Genomic DNA, 27,520 nt, shown 5'->3' with positions numbered 1-27,520 from the left:
GAATTCACTGTGCTTGATTCAGACCCAGGAGTCAGAGGGCTGGTGCCATGCCACCGTGAGGGAAGTTTTCTGAAACCTGCCCAAGGATGGGAAGACTCTATTCCCCTTATAGACAGAGTAGCCGACACAGAAAAATCCTGTCTCCTGGGGCTTCCAGAAGACGCAGCAGTGATTTCTGGGGGTTGCAATGACAGAATCAGAGCTACCCTGTTTCAAAAACGGGCTCTCTTAAATTTGTTGTGTTTACAATGGCCATCCCTGAAGTCATTCAACAGCTCTGCAGATCACACAGGTGACACGTACCCAGTGACTCAGTCTGTAGTAACAAGGACGGCCCTGTTTAATATCAGGACACAGCACTAGAGTCAGGATATAGGAAATGCCCACATCTTCACCTTAAACCATTTTATGATGGAAATGTACTGTGAGGTGGGGAACATGGTGATCAAGTGCTTTCAGTGAACGTGTTACTACATGTTACCAAACTGGCAACATCTTAAATGGTTGATTTTGTCACATTTCCTGGGAGCCCATTTAGAGTGGGACCACCTTTTGGTGAATCATGAGAGTTCTCAAGGCTGAATGTTCTAATGGGGACTTGTAGCTACGTGTGACAAACTGTGTGTCTGATGTTTAGGTGGAGTGGGGCCCAAGGATTCCTCCTACAGCTCCCAAGGCTGCTTTAAGAATGTCTGGCTCCCAAACCTGGGTTTTGCATTGACGTTTCCTTGAATTCCAACAAAGGACTGAAACCTCACTGTAAGGTGACTGTGAGGCAGTGTGAGTGTCAAATCACTCACACTGGCTGGAGGGAGAATCAGGAACAAGTGCTTAGGGGATGCTAGGACACGACAGGGATTGCAGACACTGGCCTCAGGCCTGCTAGTCATGGGACTGCATCACCTACCCATGCAGTCCTACAACACTGCACCCTCAGCAAAGACGTTTTCCTTATAAAATTACACAGACATCTCTTGCAGGACCAAGAGAGCAGGTAGGAAGAAAGGTCATCAATGGTAGATACTGGGCTGCCAGAGAGGGCAAGTGGGAGTTGGTGATGCCTGTGATACAGCATCTGGGCGGGAGTGGAGAGGAGCCCAGGCAGACGTCTGACCCTCAGCTCTCACCTTCCGGGCCTGGTCATTGTCTTCTATCTGGCCCAGGTCTCTGCCGCTGGCCTGTGCGATCCTCTTCCCAGACACCAGGTTCCCCACCATCACAGAGGCAGGGCCGATCTCTGCAAAGAAGCAGCGGCACACACGTGAGGAAAACACGAGTGAAGTTCCTGAGAACGTGACTTCCCATTTGGGGAAGAAGCTTACTCTGGGGAAATCCTTTCAAAGACGTAGCTTTGAAAAATCTAATTAGAACAGGATTTCAAGTAAGTCACTACCATGAAAATGACAGCAAATATGAACAAGCCTCAAGTAAGGGTACACAGAAATAATGCTTTCACCAAATTCCCGTAAGTGTTCTCCCAGGCCGCTGCCTTTGTTCTCCAGTGAGGGAGATGCTGACATCTATTCATTTAGTATTTGTTAAAAAACAAACAAACAAACAAACAACAAACAGTTTTTTGAAGACAGAGTTATATAACCTCCAGTATTTAACAAGAATAGATGAGATAACCAGGTACCATTAGAGAATCCTTTCCTTACAACTGCCAATCACACAAAGCTGCATTTTCTGTGCTGCATGTAAGAGCGGTGCGGATCCTGGTACCCGCCGTGTGCGCCCTGAGGAGGAAGGCGCCCGACTTGGCTCTCAGAGCCTGTTCACTGGGCCACGCGTCCCTGTCATGGGTTCCTAGATGTCTGACAGGTGTCTGAGCCCTGCAGCCCTGCAACGGTCATGCATCTGCCAACGATCCCTCATCATGAATGTCTGTCCTAAATTCTGCTGTCACAAACTGCGTCTCCAACACCTGGGCCCACTGGCCACCGGGTCGAGGCATCTGATGATGGACCAACGTTAAAGGTGGGAGAGGGAGGTTGGGACAGTGAGTGAGGACACCCCGGGGAGCCGAGACACTCCTGTCGATTCCGTAAGAACACGGCGAGAGCCACGCTGTGGCAATCCCGGTGCTGCTGCTTGCACAGAGGGGCAAAGTCGGCGAGCCTGGTACCTGCTTTCCTCCTGCAGTATCAGTGTCCTCACCTGAATCTGGAGAGACCGCTCACCCCCATCTCATCAAGCTCACTTCTGGGGCTGGCCTGGGGCGGGCTGGTTCCTATCTCTACCGCCAACTGTGCTGCGCCCAGTGCCCACCAGCCACCTCTGGCTGACTCGCCAGGAACTCTGCCCCGGCTGCCACTCTTCATCAGTGAAGAGCTGTCGGGGCTGGGTCTGTCTCTCCTACACTCTGGACCCACAGCCTCAGGCAGTTCCTGAACCCCTCTGTGGTACGATTTCCTCATTTCCTTGCAAAATGGAGATAAGAGGACGAAATCCATGAGGATGAAATGAGTTAATACATGTAATGTGTGGACAAGCGGCCTGCCTGTGCCAGGCACTGTTGGTCGTTGTCCTAATACCCCAGCCCGAGCTCATCCTGGCTGCCTCCGAGGTCTGTCTGCACATCAAGCCTGGAGGCCTGGGGACCTTTCATCACTACACTGGCAGAAGAGTTGATTCCTCACCACCATATTCTTGCAATGAATTCGTTTTCACTGATAACTGTGTGCAGCCTTAAAGAGTATGATCAATTAACTGCTAGGAGGATCAAGTCAGATGGTAGATAATTACGTGTTCCCCGAATTGCAAAGCAGCAGACAAATGTTTACCATCATGACAACGTCATGAGTAGATCTGTACGATTCCTCACAGGCTTCCAGCTGCTGTGACTCATGAAACAGGTATGGAAGCCTTATTCTAATTTGTGCAGGAGGAAGACGTGACCCTGAGAGGTTCTCTGCCAAAGGCCACCCAGGAGGTCTGACAACCGCCAAGAAGGCTAGGCTCAGGCACCGCCAACACCTCTCCATCCAAGTGGTCTACACCCTCTGCTGCCTGGACTCTGCTGCATTCCATCCCATGCTTGGTAGAAAGACACCGCTTAGGGGGAGGCTGACTTGCCTGGGAGTGTGTGATGGGAGACGGGAGGGGAGGGAGGCTGAGAACCGTGGTCAGCGTGGCCCCCACCCAGCTCCAGGGCCACCCCGGGCCTGCACGGCCCTCCAGATGTACCTGGTTGCTTCTGCCGAGGCTTGGGCAGGTTTGTGACGCACGTGTGGGGGCACATCAGGACATTGCAGGGGTGAAGTGAGCCCTCCAGGAAAAGCTGCTTCGTTTCTGACAAATGGATGCCACCGAGTGGGGTTTTGGGGAGGGTGTTTGCTGGAACCAATGCCAGACAATAAACCCCAACTTGATGTATACTGTCGATTGCCTGGAAGGTCGTGAGAGAGGGAACCGTGTTAAAATAGGTATCATGAACAGGCATGGAGCAAATACTCAGACTGTGCAAATCACAACACACAGAAGCAGGTGCAGCACCCGTGATGCTCCTGGTATGGAGACGCCGAGGTCGGAGGAGGGCAGGCTCGCCAAACTGAGCAGAATACAGTTTTCATAGCACTTGTGGGACACCACACACACAAGAACGGACACTGGGAGAAAAGAAAGCACGCTCTCAAGGTCATAACCAAAAGGTCCTGCTGCGACCTCCACAAGCGAGCGGGAGCCAGTTCTGCAAATCTCTGAACCCTAAGCCTGGTCTGTTTAGCTGCTTCCCTAGAAGGCAACTGTAAGTTTCATGGCTGATGCAATCTCTGGTCAAAAGGAGGGATGATCAGAGAGCACAAAGGTGCAGGGAAGCTGACGTGAGCCCAGGAGAGGGGCTTGGGGCAGGAGTGAGCTACCTGCAGCACCCTGCTCATCCACTGGAAGCTGTCCTCCTCCGTGGAGTCCGGCCTCTGCTCAGCCACGATCACGATCCTCTCGTCGTGCAGGACGGTCACCGAAAACACGGCTATTCTGTGGGGACAGACAGGAAATCGCGGTGATCACATGCTAGAGAGGCTCACGAAGGGATTGGTCCTGCCATAAAGGGCTTCGCAGCTGTTACGACTGCAGAGCTCAGGGGTTCCCAGCGCCAACTACCACCTTGATGGGAAACTGCAGCTTCCAACTCCCAGGCGCTCACCCACATAAGTGCGGCTTTGGGGGAGAAGCCTGGCAAAGCCGGAGGGCAGAACCGCCACACTTCCTGTGGAGGTAGCCCGTGGCTTTGGGTGACGGGCCTTGTGCCTCGGGACAGAGGAGTCAAGCGCCAGTATCAGAACTGCTGAAATATACTGAGCCATGCGACTTGCATCTTGAGTTTGCACCTGCCAAGCAATATTCTCCCAATCAGCAGAAATTTGCCATTTGGGAGCTAATGGTTTTCTGCTAGCTGCGTCTGCCTCTCATGGGAAGCACAAAATGTGGCGAATGGCCCTCCAGGGTGCCCTCTGCACGAAGGTGGCTCGGCTACACCCAACCCCAAGCTCTGCTTCCTCCTGCTTCCACTAGCTCGGCAACTCAGGGTGAGATCCAAAGCAGTTGACTTCCTCCAAATCAGCAAAACCTCACGAGCCATGGTCAGCGATCCAGTGTCGGTTGTGTGCCAAGCTAGGGTTGGGGGCACCACCGGGAAGAAACCCATGGGAGCCAGTTTCCAGGCAGTTTGTGGCTCAACTGTTACCTCTGGGTGAATGAGCTGCAGCAAGATAAATGCTTGGCTCCTTTCTCTGTGTAGTTACTTATTAAAAATAAGATTTTCAAATGGACATTCTTATTTAACTTGGAGTGAAAGTATATTTATGGGGCTCAGAAAAGTTTCATAAAATTGGACATTCAGAACTGCATGGAATCTCAGAAGTAACAGAGTCCAGTGGCTTCATTTTATAGAGGACACCAAGTCCCATTAGTTTAAGCAATTTTTTGCAGTTTTACACAGAAAGTGTAGTCTGCGGAGAACTGTGCCAACCACAGAGGGCGCTCACCTTCCCCTGTACACGAACTTCATGGGCTCCACGGCCAGTGCTGTGGCCACGATGTCATCGGCGTTGTGTCTGCGCCCACTGACCACCATGAGCCCGTCCATCTTGCCCACCACGAACACGAGGCCCCCAGGGCCGACGAAGCCCAGCAGGCCCGTCCTCACGAAGGGGTACTCGCTGACCGGGGCCCCCGAGCTCGTCACCGGGAACACCTGGGGACAAGGAGCTCTGAGTGCCCAGCAGGGCCTGGCCTCCACCCTCCTCCTTGGAGCCCACTGGTCCTGCTTCCCCCCAGCTGGGTCTCCTCACCTGACCCTGGCTGGAGAAGCCCAGGTCCGCATAGCTGCTGTGAGCGCCAGCCTGTGGGCACCTCCCCTCCCTCCCCAGCTCTCACAGCTCGTCCCACCGGCCCATGCGCAGGGGCCTCTGAAGAGGCCTGCCACAGTCTAACAAACACTAATTCATTCTTCTGCTTATAAAACCACAGCATAAAAATGGTAAGTGGAGAAGCAAGGTGCATTTTAAATAACATCTGTCAGTTGTAAAGTGATCCCTGTTCATTAAAATGCTATTTTTCCTTATTGGAAATACACTCAAAAGAAAAATACAGAGGAAGCAAGCCCCACCACGAGTTCAAACTCGACCCCTAGTTTCCTCAACCCATCTGACAGATAAGTCGCATAGAAAAGGAGATAAATTTTATTTAGACTGTGTTTGGCTCAGTTTCAGGGGCACTTAGAAACCTGAATCCACATTCAACAAAGCTGCCTGTACAAGGCACCACATCACATGTGTTCACATCTGAAGTTCTACATGTTAATAAATTTATCCCCAAACAACTCATATTTGCTGACATACAACTTAGTCAAAGTGTGTTCCTTCGAAGGTCAGGCACACTGGGTGAAATGACACGAATTCTGAGAATGCTGGGTTTACCGGGCAGTGTGTGCATGGTGTGTGCTAACTGCATGTCACACCCGTGTGCACACAGCACAGACACACACTCGTGTGGTAGAGGTAGCCGTGCAGTGTGCACGTCTGGGCGAGGCTGACAGGCCCCAGCGGGCCACTGCTCCCTCCCGCAGCACGGCCGTGCACACTTTCCAGCCCCCACCTGTCAGCTGCTGCTCTTCCTAAACGGGTGAGAACGGCGATGAAAAAAAAGGCCCCTTTTAAAGAAACTGTACTTGCTCTTTCTCAACTCTGGTTATGAGGTGAAAACAACGCTGCTAAGCCAAATTTATTGAAAACTATAAAAAAAAACGGCAGGAGAAAGTGCAACCATTTTAATTACTATGAATACGTTTTATTGAGAAATTACCAACTTCTCTTTCACGTTTATTCCACGCACCTGGCAATGGCTGTCTGACGGGGCTCACCTCCCACCTACCTCGAAGGTGTTCTTGGTCATACCCGAGAGGCCGTAGTAGGACATGCCCGTGGCAACTGCGCACATGCAGAGCTCCCCGACTTCGTCCGTCCTGCACAGCTGGGGAACCCCGTCCGGCTTCACTGAACACATGATGGCTGAACGCAAAACGAAGCACAGTGACATTAGAGAGAGAGGGAGGGAGTCAGAGAGAAGAAATGAATGAATATGAAAAAGAACACAAACGAGCAGAAGCGGCGTCTGCAACAAAACCACAGGTGAAAGCGAGCAGGTCCTCACAGCCCCTGAGGCAAGTGAGCTTCCATGTTGCAGCAAAACCTCACATTTTATACTTGTGACATCAGTAAATAATTTCAATTGCTTTAATTTTAGTGTGCAAATGGCATTTAAAGGGAGTAACGGTTTCTGCCATCCAGACATGAGGACGACACTTAGAACAAGCCTAAGCGTCACTGCCGCATGCTGAACGTCATCAGCCAGCCCACACAGCCTCCAAGATGCAGCCTGAGCCCTGAAACCAACGAGGATGAGACATTTGCTCAACAGCCTCTCAGGCTTTTCTAAACAGAAAGCCTACCCCGTCCCACGGGAATCTCAGTCTTTGACCTCAGATTCCCCATCAACGTGGGCCCTTCAGGGAAGGCTGGCGGATGCTGATTTTCCTGTTTGCGGAGCACCAGCGATCAGGGCTGAAGCTGGTGTTTCAGGGAGGTGGTGGGTGCACCGAGTGACAGCTGAGCTGGCCAGAAAGAGTCATAAGGCTGCCCCTCACCCCCAGGTTGGTGTTAGGTGACAGGAAGTGCTGTGTCTAAAAACAGAGCCACTCAAAACGCAGGAAGATGTTCAGTTCACTCATGGTAAGAAAAGTTCAAATTAAAATGACACCAAAGTATGCTTTACCCCTCAAACTGGTAAAAATCAGAAAGTCTGAAAATACACCGGGCATGAGGGAGTGGAGAAAGAGGGGCGCCCCCGCTAGCAGCAGGAATATCAATCCTTATGATCCTTCTGAAGGACAGCCTCATCAGAGTTACTCGGGTGTGTGCCCTTCACACCGCGCGTTTCTAGAACTCTCCCTGTTAGCTCTTCCTCACACCTCTGCAGGCTGGAGCACAGACGAGTTACTGCATCGACCACACTGCAGGGGCAAAAAGTGGAAAATCGCCCAATGGGAAGGGTTTGGATAAACTGTTATGTGTCCAAACACCATAACGCTCCTCAGCCTGGAAGGGAATGTGTGAGCTCTTCACGTGTTGCTAACAAACAAGCTTCAAGATTCAAGATACGAGCAGGCATGAAGGGCTCTACTGTTATGTGAAATTTTAAAAAAACAGGAAAAAGAATATGCCAGTGTGTGTGTCTGTACATGTTGCCTGCATGTCTCCACTGTGGTTGCCTCCAGTGGCTGGAAAGGAGGCTTTTCACTGTACAGTTTTCTCATCTTTAGAGGTTGGAACCATGGGGAATTTATTTATTTGAAAAAGCAAGAAAGGAATGGAGCCAGGAGGCCTGGCTGAAGCTGCAGCTGAGCTGAGCATGTGCCTGGCTTTGGGGTTAGGTTGTATGTGGATGCGACCGCCCCTGATGAGGCGAGACAACACCCGTGGGCGTGGAGGTTCATCAGGAGAAGGTCCAGACTCTGGAGGAACTGCCCCAGGAAAGGGGGCCCACTCCCTGGGGACACCATGTGATGAGTGAGGAGAGGCAGGGCCAGGTAGGGAGCCCTACAAATCAGACTGGGGCTCCCTCTTGCCAGCAGAGCCGTTCCCGCTGCGCACTCCCTGGGGCCCCCGCGAGGCCTCAGGAGGTGTCCCAGCACAGGGCAGGGGTGGAGAGGCAAGAGGGCTTCATCAAGGCAGGTCCTTCTGCTGGGAGCTTGTCTGTATGCAACGCGGAAATGATTTCTGTGACTTAAACAAGGGCTCCTGTGCTGCAGTCAAGCTTCCATAAGGGTTTGGCCCCCAGGGCACCAGGACAACCAGCAGGAAGCTGACCTTCGCACAGGGGGAAGTTGCCCAGGTGTTGCTGGGGGTGCAGAGCGGCCCTGGGTGCCTCCTGGGGTCCCAGGGCGCATGTGACATAGAGGCCTTTCCTCAGCTTCATGAACATTTTGGGTTTTCTTTTATCAGGAGAGGCCGTGTTACCGCACCTCCTGGGCTGAAGCTTGGCGAACACGGGACCAGACGGGAGGTCAGGCCGAGGTGGGCACGCTCACAGCGGGGGACGGGGATGCCAGCCAGGGCAGCACCGGCAGCTGGTCCCTGGCTGGGCTCTGACTCTGCGCCTGCACCCGCGCTCACCTCCAGGCATCACGAGGCCGACGTCCTGCACGGTGAGTACAGACAGCTTTTCCTCCGAGTCCACCCGGATGACCCCATAGGTCAGCCCGTGCATGGAGAGGACGCCGCGGCCTGGGGGCTGGTTGCTGTCATCGGTGGGCCTGTAATGGCAGTTTGTGTCTGGTTAGAAGCACGTCAGCTGTCTGAACACAGATATGCATGTAAATGTGCTGCATGTACACCAAGGTTGCACCTTTGGGCCCTGAAGGCCTCTGAAGGCAGATGTGGCTGCCACACGTCCCTGTGCTCTTCTCAGCACCTGTTTTCTCTGTTCAGGAGACACCAATGTCTGCTCCTTCTACTTCTGGGCTCCTGAGAAGTGTAGAGACGCCGAGGGACTCCCTTGTTCCCCTGCCCTCCCCTTACATGTGTCCACCAGAGACCGACCAACTCCTTTTCACACCCACTCCTCTCTCCGCAAGGTCGGATTTCCCAGGTTTGAAAACGGCTAAGAAGGGAGAGTCACGTCTCCAAGAAGGACGATGACAGGAGTGAGCAGAAATGCTAGACCGCCTGTGTGGCCTCCAGGCCAGACGTGCACTGTGCGGGCACACGCTCAGTACTTGTAAAAATCGGCAATTATTTGGATGAGAGCCCACATATAAAGTGCTTGATGGCTGGAGGAAAGTACAGCTTCACCACATCCACGGTCTGCCTTCACCACCGTCCATGGGCTCCGAGGCTGCCCCAGCCTCACCTCTGCTCTTGTTCTCCCTGCTTCCACGCAGCATCCAGCCCTGCTCTCCCTCCAAACCCCAGCCCACTCCCCCCGGGGCCCTGGTTTCCTTCTTGCCTCTGGCAGACAGCCTTGTGGCCCTCTCCCTCACTGTCCTCCAGGGTGGTCCCGTCTCCACAGCAGGTACCATCTAACTATCTGTCCATGCCTCCTCCAGGAGGGCAGGAGGGTTTTCTTTTGGTCACTGCGGAGCCCCCACCCCTGGAGTAGTGTACAGCAATAAACGTCTGCTGACTAGATCAGGGAACAAATAAATTAAAACATTTCCAAGATTATGGATTTTATCCCTGCAAGCTAAAGATTCTTCAATGTAAGCAAAGTGAGAGAGTGCAGTTTAGGTAAACATCACATGTGTTTCTCTAATTTTCCATATACAAATGCTTAAGGTAGTTTTAGGATCTAAAATATGGACTGTAAATAGAAGTTTGCTATACGGCTTTAAAGTATCATCGAAGTTTAGAATGAAACTAAAAACATAAATGGGGAAACACAGAAGTTAAAATTTGCAAAAAGAGATCTAATTTGAATCAAGTAACTGGTGTATTTAATAAAGAAGCATATGTTATATGTCAATTATATCACAATTTAAAAAAATAAAGAAGTATAAGAGTCTGAAAATCGAACTATTCCATCTGTAACAATCAAAAAGAGTAGTGCTAAAAGGATATAAATGGAAAGTCACCCAAATAATAAGACCCACATGAAACCACCTGGAAATGAGCCCCAAACACTGGAATTGATATTGATCTCCTGGCTTTTTCTTTTCTAAAGATCCCAACAAATCAACATTTTGAAATGAAAGACAGAGGAGTCCTGCAGGAACCCTCTGTGGCCAGGGCTCCCTCACCCTCATCCTTGGTCAAGACCTCACATGAGAGTCAGAAATCATAAGCCTAAGTAACTGCTGTGTGTTGAACTGTGTCCCCCAAAAGACATGTCCCCGTCTTAACCCTCTGAACCTTGAATGTGACCTTACTGGGAAACAGGGTCTTTGCAGAAGTAATTAGTTAGGAAGAGATTATGGGTCTGCAAGCCAAGGGTTGCTGGTACCACCAAAAGCCGGAGGGAGGCCAGGAACAGATTCCCCATCAGAGCCCCCAGAAGCAACCAACCCTACTGACACCCTAATTTCAGACTACCAGACTCCACAACTGTGAGAATAAGTTTCTATAGTTTACAGCCACCCAGTTTGAGGTACTTTGTTGTAACAGCCCTAGCAAATGAATTCTCCAGCTAAGTAATATAATTTAAAAGTGTGCCTGTTTTAGGACTTCCCTGGTGGCGCAGTGGTTAAGAATCTGCCTGCCAATGCAGGGGACATGGGTTTGAGCCCTGGTCCAGGAAGATCCCACATGCCATGGAGCAACTAAGCCCGTGCACCACAGCTACTGAGCCTGCGCTCTAGAGCCCGTGAGCCACAACTACCGAAGCCCGTGCGCCTAGAGCCCATGCTCTGCAACAAGACAAGCCACCACAATGAGAAGCCTGCACACCGCAATGAAGAGTAGCCCCCGCTCGCCACAACTAGAGAAAGCCCGCGCGCAGCAACGAAGATCCAACAGAGCCAAAAAATAAATAAATAAATAAATAAATAAATAAATAAATAAATAAAAAACTGCACCTGCTACATCTCAAATAAACAACCTAACCTTACACCTAAAGCAATTAGAGAAAGAAGAACAAAAAACCCAAAAGTTAGCAGAAGGAAAGAAATCATAAAGATCAGATCAGAAATAAATGAAAAAGAAATGAAGGAAACAACAGCAAAGATCAATTAAAAGCTGGTTGTTTGAGAAGATAAACAAAATTGATAAACCATTAGCCAGACTCATCAAGAAAAAAAGGGAGAAGACTCAAATCAATAGAATTAGAAATGAAAAAGGAGAAGTAACAACTGACACTGCAGAAATGCAAAGGATCATGAGAGATTACTACAAGCAACTATATGCCAATAAAATGGACAACCTGGAAGAAATGGACAAATTCTCAGAAAAGCACAACCTTCTGAGACTGAACCAGGAAGAAATAGAAAATATAAACAGACCAATCACAAGCAATGAAATTAAGACTGTGATTAAAAATCTTCCAACAAACAAAAGCCCAGGACCAGATGGCTTCACAGGCAAATTCTATCAAACATTTAGAGAAGAGCTAACACCTATCCTTCTCAAACTCTTCCAAAATACAGCAGAGGGAGGAACACTCCCATTCTACGAAACTCATTCTACGAGGCCACCCTCACCCTGATACCAAAACCAAAGATGTCACAAAAAAAGAAAACTACAGGTCAATATCACTGAACATAGATGCAAAAATCCACAACAAAATACTAGCAAACAGAATCCAACAGCACATTAAAAGGATCATACACCTTGATCACGTGGGGTTTATACCAGGAATGCAAGGATTCTTCAATATATGCAAATCAATCAATGTGATACACCATATTAACAAATTGAAGGAGAAAAACCATATGATCATCTCAATTGATGCAGAGAAAGCTTTCGACAAAATTCAACACCTGTTTATGATAAAAACCCTCCAGAAAGTAGGCATAGAGGGAACTTACCTCAACATAATAAAGGCCATATATGACAAACCCACAGCCAACATCGTTCTCAATGCTGAAAAACTGAAACCATTTCCTCTGAGATCAGGAACAAAACAAGGTTGTCCACTCTCACCACTATTACTTAATTTTGTCCACTCTCACCACTATTACTAAATTTTAGCCACAGCAATCAGAGAAGAAAAAGAAATAAAAGGAATCCAAATTGGGAAAGAAGAAGTAAAGCTGTCACTGTTTGCAGATGACATGATACTATACATAGAGAATCCTAAAGATGCTACCAGAAAACTACTAGAGCTAATCAATGAATTTGGGAAAGTAGCAGGATACAAAATTAATGCACAGAAATCTCTTGCATTCCTATACACTAATGATGAAAATTCTGAAAGAGAAATTAAGGAAACACTCCCATTTACCACTGTAACAAAGAGAATAAAATACCTAGGAATAAACCTACCTAAGGAGACAAAAGACCTGTATGCAGAAAACTATAAGACACTGATGAAAGAAATTAAAGATGACACAAACAGATGGAGAGAGATACCATGTTCTTGGATTGGAAGAATCAACACTGTGAAAATGACTATACTACCCAAAGCAATCTACAGATTTAATGCAATCCCTATCAAACTACCAATGGCATTTTTCACAGAACTAGAACAAAAAATTTCACAATTTGTATGGAAACACAAAAGATCTCAAATAGCCAAAGCAATCTTGAGAAAGAAAAACGGACCTGGAGGAATCAGGCTCCCTGACTTCAGACTATACTACAAAGCTACAGTAATCAAGAGAGTATGGTACTGGCACAAAAACAGAAATACAGATCAATGGAACAGGATAGAAAGCCCAGAGATAAACCCACGTACATAGGGTCATCTTATCTTTGATAAAGGAGGCAAGAATATACAATGGAGAAAAGACAGCCTCTTGCATAAGTGGTGCTGGGAAAACTGGACAGCTACATGTAAAAGAATGAAATTAGAACACTCTCTAACACCATACGCAAAAATAAGCTCAAAATGGATTAAAGACCTAAATGTAAGGCCAGACACTGTAAAACTCTTAGAGGAAAACATAGGCAGAACACTCTATGACATATATCACAGCAAGATCCTTTTTACCCACCTCCTAGAGAAATGGAATAAAAACAAAAATAAACAAACGGGACCTAATGAAACTTAAAAGCTTTTGCACAGCAAAGGAAAACATAAACAAGACGAAAAGACAACCCTCAGAATGGGAGAAAATATTTGCAAATGAAGCAACTGACAAAGGATTAATCTCCAAAATTTACAAGCAGCTCATGCAGCTCAATATCAAAATAACAAACAACTCAATCCAAAAATGGGCAGAAGACCTAAATAGACATTTCTCCAAAGAAGATATACAGATTGCCAACAAACACATGAAAGAATGCTCAACATCACTAATCATTAGAGAAATGCAAATCAAAACTACAATGAGGCATCACCTTACACCAGTCAGAATGGCCATCATCAAAAAATCTACAAACAATAAATGCTGGAGAGGATGTGGAGAAAAGGGAACCCTCTTGCACTGTTGGTGGGAATGTAAATTGATACAGCCACTATGGAGAACAGTATGGAGGTTCCTTAAAAAACTAAAAATAAAACTACCATACGATCCAGCAATCCCACTACTGGGCATATATCCTGAGAAAACCGTAATTCAAAAAGAGTCATGTACGACAATGTTCACTGCAGCTCTATTTACAATAGCCAGGGCAGGGAAGCAACCTAAGGGTCCATCCACAGACGAATGGATAAAGAAGATGTGGCACATATATACAACAGAATATTACTCAGCCATAAAAAGAAACAAAATTGAGTTATTTGTAGTGAGGTGGATGGACCTACAGTGAAATAAGTCAGAAAGAGAAAAACAAATACCGTATGCTAACACATATATATGGAATCTAAAAAAAAAAAAAGGGTTCTGAAGAACGTAGGAGAAGGACAGGAATAAAGATGCAGACGTAGAGAATGGACCTGAGGACATGGGGAGGGGGAAGGGTAAGCTGGGACGAAGTGAGAGAGTGGCATGGACATATATACACTACCAAATGAAAAACAGCTTTTGGGAAGCAACCGCATAGCACAGGGAGATCAGCTCAGTGCTTTGTGACCACCTAGAGGGGTGGGATAGGGAGGGTGGGAGGGAGACGCAGAGGGAGGAGGTATGGGGATATATGTATTATGTATAGCTGATTCACTTTGTTACACAGCAGAAACTAACACACCATTGTAAAGCAATTATACTCCAATAGAGATGTTAAACAAAAAAAAAAAGTGCGCCTGTTTTCATTTTAAAAAGCCACATGAAAGCAAAATGCTGGACCAGCCCAGACATATCCCAAGTACGGGAAGATTGAAGAACTGATCTGTGGTGACCGGCAAGTACTGCACACGAGAAGCCAGAGGGAGAAGTTCCTTTACGACCCAAGAGTGTACAGTTTGTCTTGGTTACGAGATTCATTTTCCTACGTTTAATAACAGTAAGAATCAATATTTAAATACCTTAAAATCATGAACTCCATTTGCTACCGGAAATTTTCAATTACGTCTGTAAAATGGTAGTTATGGAAGACTGAGTTTACTCACCTAAAATGTAAACTGATGGCACTAATCTGGCATTACCGTAACCTATGCTGTGTATTTATATTTATTAGAGTCCCCTGCTAGTCAGAGACACTCAGACACCTGGGTTCTCCCTTGGCAGATTTGCAAAACACATGCAAGAAGGCAGAACAGAAGCACCTGAATTCCTAGGCACAGTACTTGGCCTCGTTGCCCTGCTCACTCAGACAACTGCATTCCCTGTTCTGTCCCACAACCTCTCTTCAGGACCTGCTTGCCGACAGCCCCTCCCTCCTGATGGGAGAGTTGTGCTCAGTTGGTGTTTCATGTGCCGGAACAGTCCTGAGCCCTTTACACACTGACTTACTCACTACCACGAACCTGCATAGGCACTACTATTCTCCCATTTCACAGATTAGAAAACCAAGGCACAGAAATGCGAACTTAGTTGCCTGTGTGAGTGGTGGGGCTCGGGGGGATTCAGACCCACAGCAGAGCCCCTGCCCAACCATCCTGTCTCCTTTCCCAACACTTTCCCTGCCTCTGGCCTAGAAGACCAAGCACTTTTTAGTTCACTGGAAGTTTTCTTTTCGTGAACTTTTAAAACAGCAATATGAGTAACATGTGAGCACACCCTTCGGATGGACAAAGCAAGCACTGCACAAGAACACACAGCAAAAGGCGAAAGACCCTGCTTATCCTCCAGCCCCTCCAGACCCACTCCCTCCCCTAGGCAGCCACTACCCACGCTAAATATGAAGTTCCAGCCTCTTTAATACCCATTTACCTATAAAATACGTGCATACACAAATGTATTTACATCCACAGAGAAGCAGAACCGCAACATGCACATTCTTCTGCAACTTGCTTTTGTCACCAAATACCTTGCAGATCTTCCCACAGGAGTGTGTGCATGTGAACATATATAGTATGCGTACTGGACACACCAATGAATTGACTTGTTTTAATTATTAGATGGTGTTCAGTAATATGAATATATGTTTATTTTATTTCATTTCATTTGTATGCATTTGGAAATATTTCTGTAAGACACATATCTAGAAAGGGGAAGGAGGAATTAAAGAGCATATACATTTAAAATTTTAATAAAGCCTAAATACCTTCCCAAAAGACTAGGTCATTTTGCAATCCCACTAAGAGTGGATGAGTATCATTACTTTTTCACTCACTAGACATGTCTATTGCACCGTGGACGTTTACGAGTGTTACGAGTGTTAACTAATCTCTTTACAGCGACCCTGTGGGACAGACACAACTGTCCCCCACTCAAAGGCAGGAAGGGCACCGCCAAGGCAACAGCGGTGGGGCTGGCCAGGCAGCATGCTCAGAATGGCTTCAGAACACCCGTGCCTTCCACCTCGGTGCTAAGCTGCCCTCAGCCTTACCCGTTTCCACACACTCGTGCCGACACTGATCACCAACCTTATAACTGTTCCCAATATGGTGAGTAAAATGCATTCCTCATTGTTGTTTCAATTTGTATTTCCAGGATTATTAACCAAGTCAGATGATCTTTTTCTCCATTAACACCTTCCTAGGAAATAAAAAGTCCAAGGAGATAAACTAGGTGAGGGAGGAAAAACCAATCCCAACAAGCAAAATTCCTAGGAATTTCAGAACATCCACTTTCATGATCAAAAACAGTAGATTAAATAATGGCCAAGAGAGCCACAGACCCGTGTGTCAACTTTCAGGTTCAATTCGAAGGTGAACGGTGTGCTTGTGTCTCACAGAGGACACGAATTACAGGAGGAATCGTCCCGGCCATCTCAGGACGATGCAGAACTGGTCTTCACACTCTGAGAAAGCACACAGCTAGGAACGGCCGACACTGCTGTGGTGGCGAAAGGGGAAAAGACCAAGCTGAAGCCAAGGAAGAGGGGAGTCAGCTCAGCGCTCGACCTCGCAAAGAACGAGCTGACGGGGATGGCCTTCAGTTGGGCAGTTTGCACCCACTGTCCACTTGTCATGCCATTTCCAGCCTCTGTAACACGCTCAATGTGCCTTGAGCTGATCATGCTTCTGCCAACGCCTGAAGAAAGAGCTCCTATACACGCAATGAACACATCAGCAGTTTGCAAACAGCTGGCGAGACTCAAATGTGCATCGATGCCAAGTAAGTGGGGCCAAGTCAGCAACAAGGGTTACGAGTATTTCCGCTGCCAGGATTCAACAGGGTAACTACACCTCTTTAGTGCCACCGCCATCCTCCAGGCCCTCGGACAGGCAGGACAACAAAGATACAAGGTTGAAACACAGTACTCCCCAAGTTATGAGTTACTTTAATGTAATGTTCTCCCTTTTCTCTGATGAAAGCATTAAAAAAAAAAAAACCCATTTTAAGAGCTATATAACATAGAAAGGAATGTTTTCCCTATATCACATCCTCACCTACCCAGTAAGTATGCAGTTATCAGGTTTTTTTCCTGCTAAATATATTATTTAGAGAGGCTTAATTTTCTCCCAGCCAGAAAAGGGATCACACCATACAAATTGTTTACAAGCTGTGTTTTCCATTTGTCCTGGCTACTTTTCCACGTCAGAGGGCAATCAGTCAGAACCAGCAGGGAAACAGCCTGCAAGTCCAGGAGGCTGCTTCCCAGAGTCCACTCTCTGTGCATCTCAGTCTCCACCAAAGCAAACTTCTGTGCACAATTCAGTCCAACACCAAACACAGCAGAACAGACTCAAACACACGTGGTCAGGACAAGATAACACGGTTACTCTGCTCTTTACTGCTACTTCATTAAGTCATTTTAATTTAGATGATTATCATCTCCAAACTATTTTGTGCTTGAGAAGTTTTAAAATTTTATCTAAATTTTTAGATAAAATGACAAACAACACATTTTTATCTTCTTGTGTTTTAAAAATAAGATTATGGCTCTCCAAACTCTGACTTTTTTGGGCAGTCAAAAACATTCTTGAAAACCCCACTTCAATTCATAGGCTGTGTTAACTGTTTTTTCACTCTGGATCACTGGTTGGTTTGCCCCTGTCAGAAACCGTCAAATTCAGGGTCAGATGGGTGCTATATGCTGAGTACAGTGCCATGTTTGGTGTCTTTGCCCGTGGTTTTTGCCCAGCTTTCTAATTTCTGGGTTAGATGTTTTCAAAGTGGAAAATATTTATGGTGGCAAGGGGGTATCTTCACCATTCTTTGGAATTACTGTTTTAATTACTGTGTTATATAATTATTACCTTTTTATCACCAAAGTGTCAAGGTATTGAAATAATACCTTGCAGTTAAAAGGGCTACATAAAGTTTTTTTTTAGTTCAATCAACATTATCACAATGTAGATTTTAAAAAATGGACTCTATCATCTATATTCTAGAGACAGAGACATAATCAGACAGTGACCAAGGAGAAACCCCCCAGTTTTGTAATTGTACTGATGAGTTTAGGCATCACGAATCCATATTTCTCCAATAGTTTTTATTCTACAACTAATCGTCAGAGAAAAAGAAAATACAAAACATTTACCTGGACGATGACAATTTTAAAAAGATGGAAGCAGATTTTAAATACCTGGGTAAAAATAAGCCTCCCACAGGAAGCCAGGGCAGACTTCAGAGAGAAGCGTGGCTTCTTGTCATCACCCGGTGGACACGTGTGCAGGTGGACACTTTAGATACGCGTGAACAAGGGCACACAGGAAGACAAACACATGTAAATTCAGGCACACAAGAAGACAACATATGCATGAAGACAGACACACGTGCACTCAGACATGCATGGCGACGGACACTCACCAAGACGGACACATGTGAAGACAGGTACGTCTCCTGTCCTTGTTCCATCAAGTTCTCTGACTCAAACATCCTGCATAAGCCCCACTCATTTCCTGGGCTGACCTTTGTTTCCTCCTGGGAAGCATCCTTCCTGAGGGGAACGCTGACGGGGCGAGTCTTGGTGTCAGACATAGCCTGGGCAGCACACCTGGGGGCCCAGACCTCAGCCGGGCTCCTGTTGCCAGCTCTCCAGGGCACCTGCACGTCCTGCCCGTTTTCAAGCTGGAGGCCTAAGATGACCATGATCTCTGTGCACCCCAGAGCCTTCCACATTCCCTTTCATGTAGGTGAGAGGTGTTCCGTTGTCTTCAAGAAGAGTGACATCAAGATACTTAATGGCCATGGCCTCGGGCACCAACCCACCAGGCCCGGCGTCCACTCTGGCAGGACCAGCTCAGACCAGCTCGAGAAGGCTGGCCCTGCACGGCACTGCGGGCTTCCACCCAAACCCACCGACTGCCTATGCAGCTCTCTTATAACAACTCAGCTTGCAGATTTACAAACATTATAACAGAAGAGAATCACAGAGTGATACGTGTTCAGAAGGGCCAAGGCCCTGTAAATCTGAGCAGTGGAGATGCATCTGCAATTTTTCTTCACTGAGGACCATAGGCAACAACTGAGTGTCATTTTCTACTTAAGTGGATAAAAGCCAGGCGGGCAATCATCTGCTCCCAGCTCCTTACCGCAAGTTCAATCTCTTCTTCAACGCAGGGCAGAACAAGCTGTCCTGGGAAGGTTATTCAAGCACAGGACACAAATGCTCAGATGACAGTGCAAAGGAAAACATCAGCCCCCAATCCCATTTGAGTGAAGGGATCAGCAACAAAAGAGGGTGACGTGGCAGCCAACCGCTCATTTTTTGGTTTTTTCCTTTTTCCTTTAAAGATCATCCTTTGAGTAGCAGACAAAGTGAGGACTGCAATGCTTCCCATGCTGACTTTATAACACTTAAGACAGCGTCCGTTTTATCCTCACACCAAAATCCACAGGAGCAATGACTAGGCCTCCTGGACCCCGAGTCAAAACGGCTTGAATAGAATGGATCAAAGCTATTTTTACTTAATAACCTGGCCTCTGACTTCTTATGTGTGGAAAGCTCACTTCAAGTTTTAGGAAGAAAATAAGCACAAAGTATTACAAAATGGGTGTAAACACACAGGCTCATTTTCCAAAAGCAAGACTTTTTCCAACCTTTCTGTAGACACAGTCATGTACATGAACACCAGGAACGGCGAATCTGCCCTCTATTCACAGGTCACAGAGAACAGCCCGCAGAGGAGGACGTTCACAAAAATGTAAGTGTGAGTGTTTTCATCAAGTTTGCTTGAAAATGATGTAAGCACGTAAGAAACAAGGGCAATGAAAGAAACAGGTTCTAAACAGGAGTCTAGCATGTGTTTTTCTCCTAAAGATATTCACCCCTGAAACAGAGCCCTTGTCACCCGCTTCACCGCCACGCAGAGCCTGAGAGCAACAGCCGGGTGCAGAGGCCATGCTCTGCACAACCAGCACTCAGTAGCTCCAACATGCAGCACGTGCCTAATAACGAGATAAAAAGATGACAACCATCTCGGTGAGACTGAGAAACATGATCAAGGCGAGGGAACGGAACATGAAATAAGAAGCGACCAGGGGGCTATTTAAATTTTGATCACACCATTATTCCTATTTCTACCTAGAAGAGTAAAATTGTACCTTTTTTTCATCTTTTCACCCCTGTCCCTCGGTTTACTCAGGAACCTGAGAGACGCCAATCACAAAACTTGTGGTCTGAGAAGACACCCCAGCCAACCAGGGCGGGCTGCTCTGGGGAGGGGCTTTGGAAGTCAGATGACTGGAGCCCGAGAGCTGTGCACGCGGGCCGGGGGTGATTTTACCGTATGTGCTCAGTGCATAAAGTGAGGTGGCAGAACCCATGTCCTCCTATGTTTATTTATGTCTGTGTTCTACTCAACTCCTGACTCTCCACGGCTGTGCATGCAACACATAAAGACCACACATGGCTCTGGGGCGCCTGGGCAGAAGCAAGTTTCCTGCACAAACTCTGGGGTCCAGAGCTTGCTCCTGTGGAACGGATGAAGCCCCTTCTTTCCCTGCCATTAGAACATCACCCTGACAGCCTCAGACTGCTGCCCAGACCCCACCTGCGTCCACACCTTCTCCCCATCTCTCTCCCTCCCCCTCTCCCCCTCAACTTCCTCCTTCTTTCTCCCACTCCTTTCCCCTCCTCCCCCCCCTTCCTCCCTCGTCTCAGCCTTTCTCATGACCAGCCTCATGGGGGCCGTGGAGGGTAAGGACACAGCTTTCTGCTGGTGCTGTTTTCTCAGGAGACCAGATTATGATGCCGTAACTTTAGGCTATTAGCTGCACCTAGATCATCAAGTAAAATGAAAGCAAACAAAACCCCACATGACTACTATCAGGTAAAACTGCAAGGTAGCATTTTCCTGATTAGGTGGGTGTGCACATCCTGTACACAGACATGCGGGAAAAGGCTCAACTCTTCACAGCACTTGCTGCTGGTAAATTACGAAGGGTCATCGTAAGTGTCTGGCAAGGGACTTTTACTTCTCACTTTACATATTTTTAATTTTTCTTTCATTCATCTATTAACAAAATAATATACTAAGCACCAACTATTAACCAGACAGAGACAGAGAATAAACAATAATACACCAGTAAATCACACAGCACATGAGAAAGTGGCAAATGCTGAGAGAGGGCATCACAATGAGTCACACAAGCGTGGGAGGGGCGCGTTCACTCTTGGGGGGCTGGTCAGGGCAGGCCTCGCAGAGGTGAGCAAAGACAGAGCTCTGGCCACGCTACCCTGGGGGCACACCAGGTAGAGCGGGCAGCAGAGACCAGGAGGTCTGGTTGCGGGGAGGGAGGATGGGGCAGTGGGAGAAGGGGCCAAGAGGGGGTGTGGCCAGACTGCATGGCCTTGTGGTTCCTGCAGGCTCTGGTCAGGAAGGAGAGCAGGCAGAAAGAAGGCTGGGAACCCCCGTGAGGAGGCAGGAGAAACAGCTGGGCTTGGATGTTCCCTGGTGAATCAGATGGGATGTGAGAACAAGGCTGGAGGCCGGAGGGAGGTGTGGGGTATGTTTACACATGGCTCCACTGAATGGTAAGTAAGAGAGGATGATCACGGGGGTGGATGCTTAAACTAAAAATCGTGACCACTCTGTCCCCCACTCTCCTTCCCACGTGAAAGGAGAACTGAGTCCACAAACAGTGGCCAAGATCTAAAAGATGAAGACCAGCCCTCTGTCTTTGCATGCCCCTGGGTCTAACCTGAACTTCTCATGGACAGTGGACAGATGTGAAGCCTTGGGGGGGCAGGCGGTGGGAGCAGCAGGAGGGACAGTGGTTACACACAGCCTGGAGCAGACGTGGGTGTGGGCACCAGGGCCTGGTGTGTCAGACACAGGTAGGAGGCACAGGTATCCACGGCCTCATTTACAAGTGAAGAACCAGAGTGTCTCAGAGGCTAACTGGTCCATTAGAAAGTAAGTCTACAATCTGCCTTTTCTATCAGATAAGGTGGTTGTGAAAATCAAGATGAGAAGACTGAAAAGCACTCTTTCAAATGTACACAGTTCTGGACAAACTCAAGGTAAACAACACCACGGCGAACACCTGGCAAGCACTTGCTGGCCTTGAAATGCACCCTGAACTCTGCCCCTAGGACCTCTCTCCTATTGGATATGGTGAGCATGAAGTTTGTCATTTCAAGTCACAACAAAAACCAAAATGGGTTGGCGGGTAGCACATTGGAGTATTAACCACTGTGAGAATCTCTGCATGTGGGAATTCGCCGGCTGTTTTGGGCCAGTCATCAGTGATGCTCTGTTCATTTTACTGCAGCGAAGTGAAGTACCACTTCCTGAGGCACTCCAGGCAGATGTGTGCTGCCTGCAGGCGCCAGGTCTCCAGAACCACAGGGCACCTCTAGGACACGACATCACCTGGCCAAAGCCACAAAAGAACAAGACAAAACCTCAGAAAAAGAACTACATGAAGCAGAGAGAAGCAACTTACCAGACAGAGCTCAAACTAATGGTCATGAAGACGCTCACTAAACTCAGGAGAAGGATGGAGGAACTCAGTGGGAATTTCGATAAGGACACAGAAAATATAAAAAGAACCAAACAGAACTGAAAAATAACAGAAATCAAAAAAACACTAGAGGGACCCAAAAGCAGATCAGAGGATGCGGAATGGATCAGTCATCTGGAAAATTGGGTAGTAGAAATCATCCGATAGGAACAGCAAAAAGAAAAAAAAGAAAAAACATGAAGATGGTTTAAGGGGCCTCTGGGACAACATCAGGCGCATGAACATTCACACTATGGGGTCCCAGAAGGAGAAGAGACAGAAAACCTAGCTGAAGAAATAATGGACGAGAACTTCCCTAATTTGGGAAAGGAAACAGACATCCTAGTCCAGGAAGCACAGAGGGTGTCAAGATGAATTCAAAGAGACCCACATCAAGACACATTATAATTAAAATGGCAAAGGTTAAAGATAAAGAGAGAATCTTAAAATCAGAAACAGAAAAGCAACTATTTACATGCATGGGAACCCATATAGACTATCAACTGACTTGTCAGCAGAAACTCTGCAGCCCAGGGGTCTGGCAAGATATATTCTGAGTGCTAAAAGGAAACACTCAGAACCAAGAAGACTGTACCCACAAAGCTAACTAGAAACAAAAAATTATGAAAGGAAAAATCTCATTGGTAAAGGCAAACATACAGCAAAGGTAATGGATCAACCACCTGTGAAGGTAGTAGGAAGATTCAAAGACAAAAGTAGTAAAATCATCTACATCCACAATAAATAGTTCAGCAACACAAAAAATTTTAAAAATGTAAAATATGACATCAAAAACAAAGTGGGGGCGAGTAAAAATGGAGTGCCTTTAGAATGTGCTGAAACTTAAGTGACCATCAACTTAAAACAGATGCATATATACACAGGTTGAAATATATGAACCTCATGGCAACCACAAACCAAAAACCTGTAACAGACAGGAGAATAAGGAGAAAGGAATGAAACATACCACACTGAAACAATTCCTTCTTTTGCTAATACCTTCTTACCCTACTCCCCTCCTGCTTACAGAAACCTTCCATTTTGTACAACCCCTAGGAGCGTCTTTCCACTTGCTAGATGGGATGCAGCCCAATTCATGAATTGCTTAATAAAGCCAACTGGACCTTCAAATTAAAAAGAAACAAAGTTGGAAAGAATGCTGGTATGTCTCCCCAAAAGTGAATAATCCTTTTTATGAAGTGAGTGATCACAACTCAATGTCTCTGCTTTAGAAATCTGGATTTTTTTCTTTTTTTAAATTGAAGTATAGTTGATTTACAATATTGTGTTACTTTCCGGTGTACAGCAAAGTGATTCAGAGATATAAATATACACACACACACACACACACACACACACACACACACACACACACACCCCTATTCTTTTCCAGATTCTTTTCCATTTTAGGTTATTACAAGATACTGAATATAGTTCCCTGTGCTATACAGTAGGTTTTGCTGTTTATTTTACGTATACTAGTGTGTATCTGTTAATCCCCAAATCCTGATTTATCCCTCTCCCACCCCCTTCCCCTTTGGTAATAGTAAATTTGTTTTCTATGTCTGTGAGTCTGTTTCTGTTTTGTAAATAAGTTCATTTTTATCATTTTTAAAGATTCCACATATAAGTGATATCATATGATATTTGTCTTTCTCTGACTTACTCCACTTAGTATGGTAATCTCTAGGTCCATCCGTGTTGCTGCAAATGGCATTACTTCATTCTTTTTTTATGGTCGAGTAGTATTCCACTGTATATATGTACCACATCTTCTTTATCCATTCATCTGTCAATGGACACTTAGGCTGCTTTCACGTCTTGGTTATTATAAATAGTGCTGCAGTGAACATTGGGGTGCATGAATCTTTTCAAGTTAAGAGTTTCTATCTTTTCCAGATATATGTCCAGGAGTGGGATTAATTCTATTTTTAGTTTCTTAAGGAACCTCCATACTGTTCTCCAGAGTGGCTGCACCAATTTACATTCCCACCAACAGTGTAGGAGGGTTACCTTTTCTCCACACTCTCTCCAGCATTTATTATTTGTAGACTTTTTGATGATGGCCATTCTGACCAGCATGAGGTGATACTTCCTTGTAGTTTTGGTTTGCATTCCTCTAATAATTAGCCATGTTGAGCATCTTTTCACGTGCCTGTTGGCCATCTGTATGCTTTCTTCGGCGAAGTGTCTATTTAGGTCTTCTGCCCATTTTTTGATTGGGTTGTTCATATTTTTGATATTGAGCTGTATGAGCTGTTTGTTTATTTTGGAAATTAATTCCTTGTTGGTTGCATCATTTGCAAATATTTTCTCCCAGTCAGTAGGTTGTCTTTTTGTCTTGTTTATGGCTTCCTTTGCTTTGCCAAAGCTTTTAAGTTTAATTAGGTCCCATTTGCTTATTTTTGTTTCTATTTCCATTACTCTAGGAGACGGATCCAAAAAGATATTGCTGCAATTTATATCAAAGAATGTTCTGCCCATGTTTTCCTCTAGGAGTTTTATAGTATCTGGTCTTACATTTAGGTCTTTAATCCATTTTGAGTTTATTTTTGTATATGGTGTTAGAGAATGTTCTAATTTCATTCTTTTACATGTAGCTGTCCAGTTTTCCCAGCACCACGTATTGAAGAGACTGCCTTTTCTCCATTGTATATTCTTGCCTCCTCTGTCATAGATTAATTGACCAAAGGTGCATGGGTTTATTTCCTGGCTAATTTGCCTAGTTTTGCTAATAAACTTTTAATCTTTTTAAAGAAAGATTTTTTGCTTCTTCCTGCCTGCTGATCCACATAGCAGAGGCACATGTGCTGGTTTGAGAAGAGGCTGAAGACCTCAGGTTTACCTTGCTTTCTAGAGGGCTTTCTACTGAAACTTGTCAATACCCTGCTTATATAAACCACAAATTGCCAAAGCTCTGAATCTCCTATTGTCTATATTTTGTCTGTTTGGAACTATTTATTAGACTAGAAAAGCACCTCTTTTTCTTCATGTATAAAATGAAACCAGATGAACATCCTTCTAGCACTAAAGCTCTAGGTTGACTACATTTAAGTGCATTCATTATATGCATCTTACTTTTTCTCTGAAAATAAGAGCTTTACCACTAGACAATAAAAATTCCATTCATTACTTTGGCCCACAGATAAAGTCCTCTTAACGAAGAAAATTTATTTGAAGAAAATAAGACCTGATGTTGGGTCTCATTCAATTCATGCACATCATTTATTACTGAAGGGCAGGGATAACATTCCGTAAACTAATGGAGATCTCAAACTATTTATTAGCTTATTTGATGCTAATGAGCTGACAGTATTGGCTTCTTGATAATGGCACATAACCTGACAAACTGAATAACAGCAGCCACAACTGGAAGATCATGAAGAAGATTTAAAAGATCTTTTTTTTTCTGTAAGAAGAATAATTCACTTGTCCACCGTTTGAAACTAAGAAGCCTACTTTTTCTTCATTTGTCCTCCCTATGAGTATCCTTGTCCCTAAAAAATAACTTAAAGGTTAAAAAACTTATTAGGAAAATATAACTGATACAATGTTATAAATGGTTACTCCTATATGAAGATAGTTTTTACAAGTTTGAAAGCTTTTTGTTTACACTGTTAACAGCGTAGACTGCACTTATATCAGCTAGATATAAGAGTCAGATGTGAGGCAGCGCCTATTAACATCATTTTTTCTTTTTTTGTCTAAAGCTGTAAGAAATGCCAATTCTCAAGTCCTACTTTTAAATTTAAATAAGCGGCATTTAATTCTAATGACATTCTCAGACGTCAGTCAGGAGGCTGTGTTAAAATGAGGTCTTGCCTGCACTTCTAAATTGCCTTGGCTGGGAACTACAGCTCTATGGAGTAGCAGGTTATGGTCAGCTCTATTGAGTATGTTCTTATGTACCTTATAAGAATGTAAATCAAACAACAAAAATCTGAATTTGAACAAATTAAATACCATTTTTTTTCATGTCATCTTCAAAAAAAAAAACTCCTTTGCTCATCCCTTCACCCTCTGCCAATCAACTCTGGCATAATCTATACAACATATCTTAAAGGCACAGAGAATACACTTTTAGGAAAAGCAAATGAGCAAATCATTTGATCATAACAAGTCTACATGAATGAATCATTCATTCTGTGAATCATCTGTGGCAATGGTACTATTTCACAGAACTGTGGAATCTTAAAAATTTACAGGTAGAACGAAATTGAGAGATTACTGAGTCCAAGCCCCTTGTTTCTTGGTGGAAGAAACCGGGGCCCTGGAGAGAAGGAATGTGCCCAGGATCGCATGGCCAGCCACCAGCGGGCGGGGCTCAAACTGGGACTCCTGGCCCCACCATGCTTCCGGAGGCTGAGTCCCCCTTAGAGTCAAATTAGACACATACTTGAATACTGATTTCTGCAGGACAACGTGATGGCAAATCTGCTACTGCAATCCTGATGTGTTTTGTACTCCAAGGTCGGACATAAATGTCAGAAGATTATTTGTTGCAAACCTTCTCTTTTGGGGAAGACAATGCCATCCTTTAAAAAATGAAGACTGGATTCTGGTTAATGGTGCCATATTTCCTCATCAATTTAAATTATGTTACAGACTTTTAATTTCTGGTTCACTCAAAATTAAAAGTTGCTTCTGGGGACTTCCCTGGTTGCGCAGTGGTTAAGAATCCACCTGCCAATGCAGGGGACACAGGTTTGGGCCCTGGTCCAGGAAGATCCCACATGCCGCAGAGCAACTAAGCCTGTGCACCACAACTACTGAGCCTGTGCTCTAGAGCCCACGAGCCACATTTACTGAGCCAGCGTGCCACAACTACCAAGCCCACATTCCACAACTACCGAAGCCCTCGCTCCTAGAGCCCATGCTTCGCAACAAAAGAAGCCACTGAAATGAGAAGCCCACGCACTGCACCGAAGAGTAGCCCCTGCTCGCCGCAACTAGAGAAAGTCTGCGCGCAACAACGAAGACCCAACGCAG

At 45.9% G+C, this 27,520-nt stretch overlaps 1 protein-coding gene across 6 annotated transcripts in view; it reads right to left on the bottom strand.

Annotated features, from left to right (window-relative positions):
* Window positions 1–27,520, bottom strand: part of DIP2C (disco interacting protein 2 homolog C) — a 369,992-nt gene that overhangs the window by 66,878 nt on the left and 275,594 nt on the right. For all 6 annotated transcript variants that reach the window (XM_059912245.1, XM_059912246.1, XM_059912247.1 and 3 more), the window contains 6 exons: window positions 8,673–8,812; window positions 6,373–6,509; window positions 4,986–5,194; window positions 3,861–3,975; window positions 3,187–3,388; window positions 1,128–1,237 (listed from right to left, as the gene is read on the bottom strand). In XM_059912245.1, the coding sequence (XP_059768228.1) occupies window positions 1,128–1,237; window positions 3,187–3,388; window positions 3,861–3,975; window positions 4,986–5,194; window positions 6,373–6,509; window positions 8,673–8,812 (913 nt within the window). The remainder of the gene's footprint in view (window positions 1–1,127; window positions 1,238–3,186; window positions 3,389–3,860; window positions 3,976–4,985; window positions 5,195–6,372; window positions 6,510–8,672; window positions 8,813–27,520) is intronic.

The sequence above is a fragment of the Balaenoptera ricei genome, chromosome 2 (assembly GCF_028023285.1).
Source record: "Balaenoptera ricei isolate mBalRic1 chromosome 2, mBalRic1.hap2, whole genome shotgun sequence".
Classification (NCBI taxonomy): Eukaryota; Metazoa; Chordata; class Mammalia; order Artiodactyla; family Balaenopteridae; genus Balaenoptera; species Balaenoptera ricei.
Note: the sequence above shows the minus strand (reverse complement) of the source record. Positions and strands in the feature narration are given on the sequence as shown.